Source organism: Jaculus jaculus, chromosome 8, assembly GCF_020740685.1.
Source record: "Jaculus jaculus isolate mJacJac1 chromosome 8, mJacJac1.mat.Y.cur, whole genome shotgun sequence".
NCBI lineage: Eukaryota > Metazoa > Chordata > Mammalia > Rodentia > Dipodidae > Jaculus > Jaculus jaculus.
In genome coordinates this window covers 122,165,094-122,181,331 of record NC_059109.1, presented here as the reverse complement: position 1 = coordinate 122,181,331, position 16,238 = coordinate 122,165,094, and the positions used below count along the sequence as shown (strand labels likewise).

The 16,238-nt window shown below is 43.5% G+C and overlaps 1 protein-coding gene across 5 annotated transcripts in view; it reads left to right on the top strand.

Moving 5' to 3' along the window:
* Nucleotides 1-12,271, top strand: part of Ptprt (protein tyrosine phosphatase receptor type T) — a 1,232,244-nt gene extending 1,219,973 nt beyond the window's left edge. For all 5 annotated transcript variants that reach the window (XM_045155759.1, XM_045155757.1, XM_045155760.1 and 2 more), the window contains exons 31-32: nt 3,409-3,544; nt 4,454-12,271. In XM_045155759.1, the coding sequence (XP_045011694.1) occupies nt 3,409-3,544; nt 4,454-4,507 (190 nt within the window). In that variant the 3' untranslated portion in view covers nt 4,508-12,271. The remainder of the gene's footprint in view (nt 1-3,408; nt 3,545-4,453) is intronic.
* Nucleotides 12,272-16,238: the final 3,967 nt, after the last annotated feature.

Below are 16,238 nucleotides of genomic sequence, written 5' to 3'. Positions count from 1 at the left end.
AGAACAGTGGGGAGATGGGCCAAAGGATGCATGAAGGTGTGTCTGGTCACATACAGGCACAGGTGTCTCCAGAGCAGTGGGGAGATGGGCAAAAGGATGCATGAAGGTGTTTCTGGCCACATACATCAGTCTTAGGCATGCCAGCTGGACCTCATCTCAACCCCCCTTATGATCCAACAATGTATTCAAAGGAATTAGAGAATCATTTAAAGGGCTTGTCTGGACAATGGTTATATGCCATATTACGAATGCAGAACACGGAGGGGTCAGAACACACTCCAGTGCTTCCAACACAGAAATAAGCCCCAGTATCCACAGAGAGGCATTGTGTGTCCTGCTAGGCATCAGAAAACTCACAACAAAATGGGTCCAAAAGACAGGAAAAGGGAAGAGGTTATTTAAACTTAATTTAAGCCAGACATTTTAAAATGAATCCTCTCACTCCACCTCTGAGGTAGATAATATCAATTCGTAGTGAACAAACCAAAGCATGGTTGAGCTGAAGGATCCGGGAGCTGTGTGTGAGAAGAGCTATAATTCACACTGACTGAGCTATGAGCTCATGTGCCCTCCACTGCTCCACACCAACTCTAAGGAAACCAGATGACTTAGCAACTGTGCTGGCCTTTGGGGATATCTCTTATCATGAGCTTGGAGGGAATAGAAACATGAAAAGCATGAGGAGAAGACAATTGTTCTCGTAGCTATATGGCCATCTCTGCCTCCTAGGGGTGCAGTGGGCTCACGGCCATTTGCTAGGATGAACTGGAGCCTCTGGTTCCTGTCTTAGGATGAGCACAGTCCAGTTAAATGGACCCAGTGCCATTGTGCTAGGCAGAGATTAGGATCCTAAGAGGAGTTTGGCTGATAACTATAGCACCAAGGTAATTACTTAATTATTAATTAATTCTATGGCCCTTAGGTTCCTCATTCTTTTTTAAAAATTTTATTTATTTATTTACTTATTAGAGATAGAGAAAGGGAGAGGGAGAGAGAGAATAAGAATGGGCAAGCCAGGGCCTCTAGCCCCTGCAAACGAATTCCAGACACATGTGCCACCATGTGCATCTGGCTTACATGGGATCTGGAGAATTGAACAAGAGTCCTTAGGCTTTGCAGCCATGCACCTTAACCACTAAACAATCTCTCTCCAGCACTCTTCATATGCTGAACTAGGTCATCTTTAGACCCTATTGTGCTTGAAGTACTTAGACAGGAATGATAGTATATCTTCCAAGATAGAGATGAAAAAGATGTCATGATAGGAAATATTTGAAGTCTACCTTGAAGATACCATAAAGGAGTTATAGAAATGGCTCAGTGGTAGCACTTGCCACAGGAGCCTAATGATCAAAATTTGGATCACTCTTAAACCGGATGTAAATAGCGTATGCATCTGTAATCCCAACATACCTATAGAAGTGGGAAAATCCTAAAGCTCGTGGGCCAGCTAGCCTGGCATCTATAGTGACAAACAGCAAGAAGAACCTGCCTTAAGCAATGTGGAAGATGAGGAATGACACCCCAAGGCTCTCCTCTTACCTCCACACGTGTGCCATACACATGTGCCAAACACAAGCGCACACAAGCACGTGCACATGTACACACACTCACACACAGCGAAAGAGCACATAAGAGATCTGTGAAGACCTCAGCAGATCTTCAGCCATAACAGATTTGCATTAGGATATTACATTCACAGTCATGATTTTCACTTCTTATACCATAAATGACTGGGGGAGATGTGAGTGAGAAGGTCTTGCTCTTTAAAAAGATTGCTACAGGAAATTTAAAACAAAGTTTCTTTCTTTCTTTCCTTCCTTCCTTCTTTCTTTCTTTCTTTCTTTCTTTCTTTCTTTCTTTCTTTCTTTCTTTCTTTCTTTCTTTTTTGGAATAACTATTGCTGGAACAGAGGCACTGATAGCTTCATCGCCCTCAGAATTGTGTTGTCTTTTTGCAAAAGCAACTAGTTATTTCAGATAGGTAGCACACATCCATACACAGGAGGAAAGTCAGAGCTCAAGGCAAGCTAAACACACACATGTGTACAGTCAGAGCTTAACATGTGTCCCTTACAGCAAACCTTGCCCTAAGAAGACGTCCCAAAGTAGAGTACAGGAAGATACTGTGGTGTGCTATGATGTGGTCACCTCTACCAAGCTGGTTCTACCAACACCCCAAAACCCAGCAATGCGTTCCTTGCTAGCTAAACCATGCTTCCTCCAATTTCCTTCCACACATTCAAATGCCCCACCATTAGCACAGAACCACACTTACCCCTCCAAGGGTCCCCTCACTCCACCCAAATCTGAGACATCCTTGCATCTCATCTTCTTGGATTCTGTGTTCTTGTTTCATGTGTTTATTTTCTAGTCTGTTTTTCTTTTTTTGATTGATTGGTCAGTTGGATATTTAGTTTGCTTGTTTTCTTTTCTTTCTTTCTTTTTTTTTTTTTTTTGAGTATCTTTTTATCATAGCCAAGGTAACCAGCACAAGAATGTCATCCTACCAATGGAGAGCTGGGAACCTAAGGAGGACCTTAGGTCCCCTAACAGTCATTGGAATGAAAGCATCCACAAGAGAATGGAGGACAATTGTCTCTGCTTGAAACATCTGGTTGTTAGTTTTCCTATAGATAGAACATCTGGGAGATTGAGTGCATTAGTTTCTGCCCAGATGTTCTTTAGACACAGACCATTACATGAAATCATTAGCTGCTCTTGGCATCATGCCCAGGAGTTCAAAATCAGGTAGATTCCTAAAGGGAATTTTTAATAAGAGTTTGAGGGGTGCTTTCATGAGGATGATGTATGCAGCTTCAGAAAGAAGGGGCAATAGAGAAATAACCATGCCAAAAACACTACATCCTTATACTCAAGACCAGTTGGATCATGTTTAAAGAGGATGTACAAAGAGACACCTAGTCATCCAGTATACATGCTCCCAGGCCAACCTCTGGGCCACTGGCCCTCTCCTAAGACTCTATCACTATCCTTACTGGAAAACAGAAGGAAATAGTAGAAAAATCACCTGGCTATTTCCATTATCTTTATTGGATTGCACCTGGACCTAAAGCATCCTTTTGGACATGCATGTAGGCATGATTGGTACAAAAAAACATGATGTTATCCTATCAAGGTTTGTGGTTTAATCTCTTTATTAGCTGAATAAAGAACCTGGGGTCTAGTCAAGGGAAGTGACTTTCCCAAAATCAAACAAGGACTATTGTCCAAATGGGACTCAACCCAAAACTCATGGCACCAGCTAAATAAGCCCTGCATCCTTATCCCAGCACATATTTGTCAGGACAGGCAAGCATGTCACTCCTGCATGTGGCTTTAGGATAAGCAGGTTTTTAGGGTATCTAGGCACCTAGAGATGTAGCTCACCCCTTTACCTTGCCTTTAGAAATGGAGGAGGCCGCAGCGGAACATTCTGTGCCATCTGCAGTGTGTGTGAGATGATCCAGCAGCAAAACATCATTGATGTGTTCCACATCGTGAAAACGCTTCGCAACAACAAATCCAACATGGTGGAGACCCTGGTGAGTTTCCAAGCACAGTTCCTCAACATTCAAGGTTTGAAGGTCCCTGGGATTAAACACCTTCCATAGCTAGTTGCTTACTGAGAATGATCAATGTCCTTTGTGCATACTGCCACCTTCCCTATTTCTTTCCAACCCCACAAACTTCTCTATCCTGCAGGGCAATCCAAATGTTAATCCCAGTATACCTACTTTGTTTCACTTTCTGTGTGGTCCTTAGGAAAATGTCACTAATTCAGGCTTCTAGGAAGAACCCTGGATTGGTAGAGTGTGAATTATGTTTTCGACACTGCCCAGGCCTATTCTAATTCACTTATGCTAGTTTTTACAATATAAAGCATTGAATTAGGACACTGGGAAAAGGATGGTAAGGAGAGTGGGAATTGAGAGCCCCAGATTATAAGGCCAGGTACAACAGTGGAGAGAGATCATATAAGCAACTTTAATACAAGTGTCTTTAAACCTACTCAAGGTGCGATTTTACTCAAAAATGAGTACCTACTTAGAATGTGGTCCACAGACCAGCAGCAAGCAGTAGCATTATCCAGGAGCTTATAAAAGACACAGGCTCTTGAGTCCCACTCAAAAATGGACTATATCAGAATCTACATTTTTAACACATATCCTTGGATGCTCTGCAAGCAGGTTACAATTTGAGAAGCACTCATATGCACAAATGGCAATGTGAAAGGGAATGGTCTCAGCTGGGTGTTTGAGAAAGTGTGGATGGAAGTAGAGAGATTGTTGAAGGACATTCACATATGAGTAATTTGGACTTGACTTGTAGTATGGATGTAGATAAAGTGTTCTCCAAAATGTGTATCTCTAATCTAATGAATTTTTCCATTTCCATCTCTCTTGTCTCTTTTTTTTTCTTTGTCTTTATCTCTCTTCCTATCCTCCTCTCAGGAACAGTATAAATTTGTATATGAAGTGGCCCTGGAATATTTAAGCTCCTTTTAGTCCAGTGGGATGGGGAACCTGCCAGAATCCAGAGGCTGCTGCGGCTGACCCCTCCCTCCCTTTTCTACGAATGGCAGTGACTGGGCTCTGGGGCTCAGAGGTGGAACCCATGCCCAACTCCGAGGAGCAGACTGGCAGTCCCATGTTCTGAAGTGGGCTCTGCGCCTCCTAAGAGGTCTCCTGTAGCTGTGAGAGATGCTACTGTGACAGGACCCAGGCTTCCCTTCCACACCTGACCAGACTCGGGCCTATGCAGAAGTGCACCCACAAGGAAGGCCTTGAACTTCTGGTTCCCAGACCTCTTGCTTTTGTCCTTTCTGAGTTTGTGAATCTCATGGCAAGCTGATGGTGCAGGTGCTGGACAGTGGGAGGCTGACCAGCTCCTCCATTGCAGTCCTTCTCTTGGGATTACTGGGGGATGTGGGTTCTACTCCTCCATGCTATTTTGGGAAAAAAAATGGTGTTATGGAGGTCACATGTCTATTGTCTTCAGCAGTCTCTTTCAGGGACCTCTGACACCAGACACCTGCTAGTCTGGATCAGTGTGACCTCTGGATGTCCCCTAGACCTCAGCTCAGGCCCTCTCCATCCTCACACTCAACCTGCATGGGGCTTCGCCCACTATTACCATTATGTACAACTCCTCCAGACAAGCCTTGATCTCCTGTCATCCACTGGCCAGCCAGCTGGGTGCACAGCACATTTCAACAAAGGTTTTCTTGGCTTTGCTATGGCTGTCAATTGGGAAGAACCATAGGGAACGTTTATCCTCCTCCTCACCTTGTTAAAGGGGCCACCATCCTGGAGCAGGGTTCTGGATGACCTGTATAGTGTAACCCCTGTATCTCCTAGGTGGCACTTCCAATGGGAAGGACCAACATGATATGCTGTGATTATTTTCCCAAGTACATGTGAAAAGAGACTTTTCTTTGAGGGTATAAATTCTTATTCTCTTATGTCAAAGAAAAAGGAAGGATGGGCATAGCTAGAAGACAAATCTCTTGGGCCTTTATTTTTCTGAATCATGTCTTTGAAAGGTCCCCCAGTGGGATAGCAAAGCCACAGAATAAGAGAAAGAGAGAGAGACAGGCTAGTCCAGAAGTGGGCTCCTGGTTGCTGGGGGAGTTAGAGCACCAGCTCCGCACATGATTCTCACCAAGCTTGAATGCCTTCCTAAAGAAATCCAGCTACCATCTTGAAAATGGCCCCGCCATGTACTGATTTAGAACACGCCAAGGGGGTTAGGCCTGAGGTTCTTCGTATTGCCTAACATAGATAAGTGAAGGAAGTTCAGCATCTCTGCAAACCAAGTGTCATTCTTGGCACCTTCCATGTGGCACATACTAGAGCCCTTAACACCCAAGTAGGAAGTTGTTATCATGTCCATTTTGCAATTGAGGAAACCAAGGCTCCCTCCTTATCAATGAAATTCTGAGTCTCCAAAATGAGGACAATGGTAATTAAATGTCCCTACCATTTTCTCCATCCGTTCTCAGCCAAACAATTGTTTTACGGAATAAAAACAAGGCTAGAAACTTCTGGGCAAACTCCACAATTGGAAATTTAATGCTTTCTTTCTGATGCCAGTTCTTCTGGGAAGCTCAGAATTTCAGCTATATTTTATTAACCCATTCCCAGATCCCCAGAAAAGCTAGTCTTACCTAATTTCTTCATTGGTTAAAAAAAAAAAAAAAATTCTCATACTCCCTCAGGCTAAAAGGGAGCCAGCCTGGAAGATTCTCTCTACCTTGGTCTCTAACTGGTATTTGGCCAAAATATCTGACAACCTCAGTAGTGGTAGCCTGGGATCTAGAACATTTTGTCTTGTGGGTTGGTCTAGCCCCAAGAAGTGTAGGAGAGGCATAGAATCCAATAAGACCAAGGTTTTACCCTTCAGGCCTTGCCGCCTGTTAGGGAAGCTGAACCATTTTACAACAGTAGAGGAAACTACAAGTGTTCCGTGACTCACCCTGCCTACAGCTTCCTAGGCAACATCCAGTCTAGCTAAGTCTCCAAAAGAAGAAAAGTGAAATTCGAGCCGAGGGATCAGCATACAGAGCAGCAAAGAGGTGTGAAAAGACATCAGAGGGACAGAAGTGGGAGGCCAGCCCAGCTGGAAGGCAGCAAGTCAGGGCCAATGGTAAGTGGTAAGCCAGAGCAGACAAGAGATGCCCCAGGAGGGTACGGGCATTGCCGTGCAGGCAACCAGCAGCCAGGGGAGCTTTGCAGTGATGTGCTCAGCTTAGTACTAGAGAAGGCCTCCTCTGGACCAGCAGAGTTTCTGCTTTTCCTGTCATCAGACACTGTGAAGACAATTCTCTTAAAGCGTCTGCTTTAAATATGTTATCTATTTGTCTGTCTGCTCATTATTTTGTTGCTGGAACAAAATATGGAGTGGATCATGAGACTCAACTCCTGTGAGAAACCCAGGGTCTCTGCTTTACCACCGAGCAGGGTCAACAACCCTGGCCTCCAAGCTCACAAAGAACGGGACATGAAAGGAGCCTGGGGAATCGGTTTCTGCTGGCATGAGCTTGGGCGCTGTCTGGAAGTCTAAGGACACCAGACTTGATCAAGGAAGTCTGTTACTTTGGAGGTTCAAAGGAAGCATCTCAAAGCAAAGGCAGGCAGAGGAACTCGATGACTTACTCCTCTCCTTTGATGAGCCTCTTCTCAGGTGTGTTTGAACAAGTCCCTGGGGCCCACTTCCCATTGGGTCTGTCTGGCTTTCCCTGGCTGTAGCTTCCCACCACACATGGTTGTTTCCAGCCTCGAGGAGCCTGTAGCATGGCAAATCAGCCTGCTCCATGCTATTTTCTGATATCTTTGCCCATCCAGGCAGGGGAAAGGTGGAGGGAGGGCTACTTAACACATATCCTAGGATTTATTCTGCTCAGGAACGGGTGAAGTAGCTGCCAGATTAAAAAATGCCAGTAGCTCCTTTCATTTCACATGGTGGGAATTGATAGCATGACTTCGGGGGAAAGGAAGCATGTGAAAATGCAGGCCATGGTAGGGAAACCCAACAAAGGGCAGTTCATCCCATTTCCTCATGCTCCAATCAGCCTCTCAAGAAGGCATGGAAGTGGACTGGTCTTGTACCAGTGTATACACAATGACAATGGCTTACAGATGGAGATGACATCTTTAAATTTCCATGTGGACAATATGCTGCACAGCTTAGATGAAATGAATAGTGGTACTTGGGAATTTAGACTTGACCCTTTGCCCAGGAAGTCCCCCCAAAGCAGATTCCACCTTCCTAAGGCCTCTTTTGACCCCAACTTACTTACAGGGTACACTTTACTCTTTCATGAGTGCCAAGGAGTACCCTTACTTAGCTAAGATCTTCCTGTGCATCTCCTAAATATGTGCTCTATATTGAGAAGGTACCAGGTATTAATGAGAGGCCAACAACTGTCTCCACCTGTATGTGTTTATGGAATAGATAGCCTCAAGGTGGATCTCAGCTGCATCCCAGCATTGTGTCCCTTCAGCCTTATTGGCGTGAATACCGCGAATTAGCCAGAGACTCCTAAGCCTTGAGGCATCCACAGCAGGCTTTCATCTATGGAAATAGAAGGGGGACATTTGCTGTGGACTTGAGCAACGGCCCACCATAGCTCAACCATCCCGTGGAACCAGTGGACTCTGCTAGAGAATCTCACATGTGAGCTTACACTTCCAACATTCCTGAGAAGGGTCTGTGATTCTAGCCATCATTTTACTGGTGAGCAAAAATAGCACCCACAGGGAGAAGTCATTTGCCCACACAAGCCATCCAGGACTTAAACTGTTCTTCTGATCACAGAGATAATATTCTCCCACCATGGTGTCTCACATTTTTCCATAGGGTTACACATAACAGCAAAGAATAGAATGAAAACAATCACTCATTAGTTCTTGGTAAACCCAAAGCAGACAAAAAATAAGCTTCCAATTACTGGATAGCCTCATGTTTTACTTTAACAAGTCATGCAATATTTGAATTCCATTTCCTGAGTTACACTGATTAGATTTAATATGACTATATTTTTAATGTGTCCTGTATCTCATGAGGCTGTTGATTTGCTCAGTCTATTCGGATGGACTCTTTGAAACAATATGCTTATCTGAAGCACTGTGTCTGGCCCTGAAGCTGCCTCCAGAAGTCCATTCTATACTCAAGTTTAAGGCAAGCTTGCCATCCTCTGCTGTGGGAGTACCCTGGCCTCACCACTCCCGAGACTCAGGTTTATTCCAGTGAGTTCTGGAAAGAACCCACTAGAACGATGAAGACTTGGTCATCTGGCATGGTAAAGGGCAAGCCCACAAAACTCTGAAGGGCAAAGCGGGAAGCTGCATGATGTCTTACTCAGCAAACGCTTGAGCACTTGCTGGCTCCTGTGGTCTGGGTAGAGTCCTACGGATGCTAATGGGGGAAAATCTGAGGATTGCTTCACCATGGATGGGGTAAGACTGAAGTCCAGAAGACCTCTCACTTTACCTTGTCCATATTTAAGCTCTGGCATCCTGCAGCATAGAGCACCCTAGAGGAGCTACTACCAGGAAGTATAGATGATTGTGTCATTGTGCATCACAATGGGGAGCTGAGAGAAGAGATCTCAGTCTGTGATTTGAATCCAAACTATATGATATTGTATCAAATGATAGATGGAAAAGGAACACAATGAGAAAAGCCTCAATTACATTAGAAGTGGTTGATGTGGAGGCTTTAGGTGGGGAAACAAGAAGGGAAATTGGAACTTGACGTATACTTGGAGCCCAGGATGATTTTAGGCTGTTGAGTAGACTGTTCTCTTCTATGACCTCACAGGACAGAGAATAGATAGAACTTTCTAGACCCATTGAGAGTAAGGGTGCTGCTTTGGAGCAAATCTTGAAGGAAAGATAATCATTTCCCACTAACCAGTCATCTTTATCCAGCACCCCTTTCTGTTTGCTATGCTGGCTCACTAGTATCTTCATCAGAATCTACATTTCCTCAGTTCTGGAATGAAGTCCTACAGACACACACAGATGTCAGTGCAAGCATCACAAGTGAGGCCCAGGGAGGAGCATTCAGACACGTCTGCCATTTCTGGAGCAGTGACTGCCCAGCCAGATCTAGACACACTGAAGGACATGACTGTTGCCCTAGCCTTCAACTGTCTGGGGACAGAATAATGAAAGCCATCTTCCTTAGCCTGCTGCTAGCTGGCCAGGCAGACCATCGACACTGAGCTGAAACAGAAGTGATACCGTGAATGACATGGGTAGACTCAAGTCCTTAAGGCTAAGCATGAACGTGATGTTGATCCTAAGACACAAAGTCAACACATTAGACTGGGGCAAGATTCCCAGGTTCAAGTTCCTAATGCAGTGTAGGATGTATCCGAAGGCAAAACACAAATGGTCATGTCATCTCAAAGCCCTGACTTGACTTTCCCATCACCCAACCAGTGGGATCCTCTCCTCAACTTCTGTCTAGCTCCAAATCACAGCATAGGGAAGCAGTAAATCCAAGTAGTGGAGACCAGATGAGCTCCTACCTTGTTCATATCCTGCCATGCAAGTGCCCTGTTGAAGGCTGTCCATGGATACCTATCTAGAAATTATAACATGCAAAGCCTTGGTTTTACTTAGTAGAGAGCTGCCTTTTGATAGTACATTTTGTCGGAATAGCAGGGAGAGAGGTTGGTGTTGAACTGTAGATGACAGTGGTTTCATCTCAGGATCCTGAGATCTGATCCTCAGAAATACATTACAGGTGCGCACATGAATGGATCATTTTCTTATGTAACCAAGGATAGACTTCAACATGATGCCAGCTGTTCAACTACCTTGTAGAGATCAAGATGATCTCTTGAGAGTAACCTGCCATCCTCCAGAAGTGGGAGAAAATATAAATAAAAAACATGAAGTCTCCAAAGGAGACATCAGTACTCACAATGGTAGCCCTCAAGCCTGGTATCCCCTCCATCCAAGAGATGAATGGTTATATACTGGGGCTGACGTAGAGGATAGGGAAGAGTCAACATGGAACTGAAAAGAGCTTTGGAAGCTACATGACCATGGGTCTCCCTTGCCTGAGAGATGCTCTAGGTAGTAGAGTGTGGACCCTTGTCCTTGATTGAAATGTCCAGAAATGAAGGTCTGGGAGCCTTGAAGATAGGGCAGTCAGAGCTCAGGTAACTAATGTAAGTCATTGTTCCTCAGTGAGCAGGACTTTTTGAAGAGTAAAATGAAGTGTTAAGTCACAAAGTTGAGTCCCTTATAAGTAGTCCAGTGCCCTTTGGCTTGTGAGTACAAATTAACAGACTCTCTAATGTTCAAACAAAATCTCAGTGCCCACCTTGTCCCAGTTCCTAATATTAATGATGCAAGGTATCCTTTGGATCAAAGTTCATATGGTTTTCTGAAGGTTTTGAGGATAGCATAGTTTCATCCTAGTTAAAATCAAGGTCCTGAAGGGACAGGTACCCAAAACATATATAGGGCTACAGATCATTGAACATAGTCAAGCACAGTTTACAAGTGTTCTATGAGTGGAGTTTGGACCAGTGATAAAACCGTAGCTTTAAGAAAAGAGCCTGTTTACTGCCGGAGTGGATACCTTCCCAGCTCAGACACTCCTCCGCAGTATCCAGATGCCACTTGAGAAGGTCATTAGGTCACTTCCACCCTAGGGATGGGTGAGATCATGCAGAGCAGGTATCATGTTTGAGCCCATACTTGCAAAACATAGACCTAAGTAGGTCATGATTTTTTTTTGCAAGTAGAAGTCTCCTGATCTCCTACCCAAGTCTTCCCACACCAGTAGTCAAGATGCTCTTGGCTGTATATCCTGGCCTCATCTGGGCTGGCTATCACCAAACACCAGAAGGGAGGAAGCAGCTGCTTTGCCATAGATTTGATGCCTACTGACATCTCTGAAGAGGGCAACCATGTCCAGACCCACTGGCTATCAGGGTGCTCAGTGACAGAACCAATGAAGGTCCAGGTAGCAGCCAGAACAGGGCTTCATGACCATGCACATTATCTACAAAGGCAAATTCCACCCCCCACACCCCACTCAAGACCTGTTGGAGAAGACTTCAAAAGCACAGTGAACTCAGATAGCACCTGATTGAAATAATTCCTGGTGCATACATTTCATCACCAGGTGGCTCTCAGGTTAGCCCAGGTTAATCCATACTGGTAATTAGACTCAAAGTCATTTCTTTTCACTCCACACATCCCGGTGGTCAATCAGAAGTACAGTCAAAGCCCTTACTGTTGCCTTGGTTACTGGGTATCTGCATAGCTCTCTAAGAAGCTATCATGAGGTTCCCACTGCATTCCAGTGAGGTTGACACTTTCATATCCATAGGGCACATGATATTGCATGAGACCAAAGTCTCCACACTATTTGCAGCCTCCTCCACAAATCCCAATGGCCTGCTCTTGTACAGTTTGGGTGTTTGATAGATAAAGCACGTATGAGAAGAGAAAACAAAATAAATCAACTTCAAAAAAAAGCCAGCACTGTGCTGTTGATGTTCTTTTTTTTTCTTTCATTTTTCTTTCCAATTTTAGCTTAAAAAAGCAGAAGGTAAATAATGTCAGGTCAATGAATATCAGATATATTTTTTGACTGTACATTACAGTGAAGTGTAATCTTTTTACACCTGCAAGTCCATCTTATTTATTCTTGTAAATGTTCCCTGACAATGTTTGTAATATGGCTGTGTTTAAAAAAATCTATACAATAAAGCTGTGACCCTGAGATTCATGTTTTCCTAAGATATTCGTACTGGTGTCTTCCTGATGTTGGGTAGGGGTATGATGGAAACAAATGGAAGCAGTAGAAGGAAAACTATCATTGACTAGGTTTCTTTATATTATTGGCTGAGTTAATCTTCATAACACATGGGACATACATATGATTCTTTGGGGTTTTTTTTTTTTTGTTGTTGTTGTTTCAAGGAAGGGTCTCACTCTAGCCCAGGCTGACCTGGAATTCACTATGTAGTCTCAGGGTGGCCTCGATCTCATGGTGATCCTCCTACCTCTGCCTCCTGAGTGCTGGTATTAAAGGCATGAGCCACCACGCCCAGCTTGATTCTTTCTTTGTTGTGGAGGAAGTTGAGGCACAGGAACATCAAGAGATTTTCCACGAGTTTACACTGAGCTGATGAAAAGAGTCATCAGTGTCATCTGCATTTTTCACTTTGGGGGAATGCTGAAACATGCCAGGTAAAGAATGGAAGCCAGGACCCTGCATGCTAAACAGCTGCCCCCTGACGAAAGCATTAAACACCTGTTAGGCTTGGATATAAAACGCCCCCCTGTAGCCTCATGTATATGTAATTAAGTCTCGTATGTGATTCTCAGCTAATGAGATGAGATGTGTCACTGAGAGGTGGACCTTGGTAATTTAAAATTGAGCCCCCCACCCACCTTGCCAGTGCTCGCTAGCTCACTCTTGCTGCCCCTTTCCTACTGATACGTGATGATGTGAACCAGCTACTCATGCTATGCTTTCCCTGCAATGATAAGAAACTTTCCTTCAAAACCGTAAGCCAGAAGCAAACCCTTACCTTCTGTAAGTTGCTTCTGGTGGGGTGTTTTATCCCAGTTATGAGAAGGTATCTGCTACAATGCTACAGTGAGACAGGCACTTTAAAATATTTTTGTTAGAGAGTCAACAGAAAGTGGGTAGGGACATACCAGTTATCATACTAATGAAGCTGCTCATCTCTGACTTGTAATGTGCATTCTTTATAGTTTCTGAACAAACATAAGAAATAGTCACAATCAGCTCCTGGGAGTTTAACGACTCCCCATATCCTTCGAATGTGCCCATTCAAAGCTGAGCATAAACTGGAAAGAAGAGGGACAGGTCCGGGCCCTCAGTTCACTTTCTTCTTTGTATCAGGGATCCTCTTCCAGGGAGAAGCTCCATGCACTTCCCACAAGACCCCCTGAACCACAGAGACTAGGGACCATGTGCCTCACAGATTGAGTCCTGATTGGAGAACCTGATGTTCAGCCAGCTGATCATCCTTGTCACTTTGTCCTTGGTCATACTAATCATGCTAATTCTGCCTGCTATAATTATTCTTTCATTGGCAACAAATGTGATAGGTGACACTGAGAAAAGAAAATAAGAAAATTGGAAAGACAGAAAAAAAAATTACATAATATCTAATAACCAAAATACTTTCAGTCATGTCATTTCTTTCCAAAGTAGAAATTTGTTTTAAATAATTATTACAAAAGAAATATATTCTCATCTTCTAGAATTAAATACACAGCTATTTGAGGCATAAAGCAAAAATTACCACTTAAAAAACATTTGTTACTGTGATAGAGATGGTTCAGTAGTTAAAGGCACTTGTGTGCGAAGTCCAATGGTCCAGGTTCAAGTCCCCAGTACCCACATAAAGCCAGATGTGCACAGTGGCACATGCATCTGGGAGTTCATTTGCAGCAGCAAGAGGTCCTGGTGTACCCATTGTCTCTCTTTCTCCCTCTTATCCTCCTCATTTCTTGTTCTCTTTATCTCAAACAAATAAATATTTTCAAAATATACTTATTATTTATACCATAAATATACATGCATGCACGCTGAGACCTGTTTCATCTCACTTAACAGCAAGCTGGAGTCATATTTCCATGCAAAAAAAAAATGCCTAAATATAAATCCTTTGTCTTCTCTGACATAGTCACAGTATTCCTGAACTGGAGACTAAACTAGTTTGGATGCATCAAGATTCAAAAGACCCCCCGCCCCACCCAGTGAGGCTAAAGAAGCCACCCCAACATTTAGGTCAACATTAACAGTGAGCAATATGTCGTCCTGTCTGTGTCAGCCCTGGAGAGACAGGCAGAAATGGGTCCCTTTCATTCAGGGGGTCTCTTGGCTGCCTGAGTGGTTCCTGGACTGGCTTTCATGCTAGAGCTTGAGTATGGCCCACCTTAATCTTAAGGACTCATGGATTGCATTCTGATCAGTAGCTCTAGCTTGGTTGAAGATGATCTTGTAACTTCAAGAGCTCAAGAATTCCAGGAGACCTAGAAACCATCAGTCCCATAAGCTGTATTGGAGGAGGCCACACAGTTGCCATGCAAGGAGACAAGAAGAAGGATTTCATGCCCTATAAACTACTTGGAAGTGATAAGAAGTATAGAGGGGAAGTCAGTGGCATAGGGGAAGAAAATCCAGTGGTTAATTTTAGAGATATTTGAACCCTTATTCTTTTGGAAAAACAACTATATTTATGGTAGTTTGAATGTAACATGTCTCTATTGGACACATGTTTGAATACATAATCCCCATTTTGTGACAGTATTTAAAACAGTTGTGGAGCCTTGGGGAGGTGGAGCCTTGCTAAAGGAAAGTTGTTATTGAAGGTGGGTCTTAAAATTGGTGTGTGTGTGTATGTGTGTATGTGTGTGTGTGTATTATGTGTAGTGTGGTGTGTTATGTGTGGTATATACATGTGTGTGCAGGTACACAGTTGTGTTTGTGTGCATATGTGTGTGGTGACCAAATGACATTGTGGGTGCTTTTCTTCATGGCACAACCACATACTTCCTTGAGATAGGGTGTCTTCCTCAACACAGAGCAGCCATTTTTGGTCAGAGAGCCCCAGCAAGTCCCACACCCTGTGCATTGGGGGTACACACATGCATGACCACACTCAGCTTTTTACATGGGTTCTTGGTCTCAGACCTCCATGCTAAGGAAGCAAGCCCTCTTCACCACTGAGCCATCTTCTTAGCTCTGACCTTGAGGTTTTATAACCTGGCCCCATTTCCTGTTCTTTCTTTCTCTTCTTCCAAGGTGATATGGTGACATGAAGCCAGCTTCCGGCTTCTGCTGTGCTTCTCCTAGCATGATAACCTCTGCCTTCTGGAACTCTAAGCCTGAATAAACTCTTTTCTTCCCTAAATTATTTATTGGTTGGGTCTTTTATCCAAGCAACAAAAAAGGAACTATTACAAGACTCCTCCTAGTTTTGCCTAAGTGGCTTTCTATTGAAATTTAGCAAAGAAATTTAGCTGTAATCGCCACTGACATTCACTAGCAGCAGGCACCTAAAGAGATGACATCCAGAAATGGAATAACAGGGACCAGAAGAGAATGGAATGATAATCCCTTGGGAACTTGGAGCTTTCATACTCCATGGAACCAAAATTGGAATGAAGTTTAGTTATTCAGGAACATCTAGAATGCATGGTATATTAATTACATTTCTTATTGTTATTTTAAAAATCTGGAAGAAATAAGAGAGGAGGGTAATTTTGGCTCATGATTTCAGAGCAACTTCAGTCTATTGTGACAGAAAAGGCATGGCTTCAGGCCTGCCTGGGAGCAGGACCTTGTGGTTGCTTCTTCACACAGTATTGACCATCAGACAGAAAGAATGGGATAGGCAAGGACAATAATGCTCAAAGGACCTGCCTCCAGTGACATACTTCCTCCAGCTAGGCCCTTCCTTCTAGAAGTTCCTTAACCTTCAAAATTACCATCAGGTGGTAGGGAACAAGCATTCAACACATAAGCCTATGGGGGAACATTACAGATTCAAAAACCTATAACATATATACAGTTAGGTAGAGAAAACATATAGAAAAGTACATGTAAGAAGATTAAAAAAATGCACAAATGCACTAAAACTATCAGAATATTATCAGTAATCATCTTTCATCACAGAGGACAAGAAGAATTCTTTACAAATTTCTATGTTTTTTAAAGTTTTTA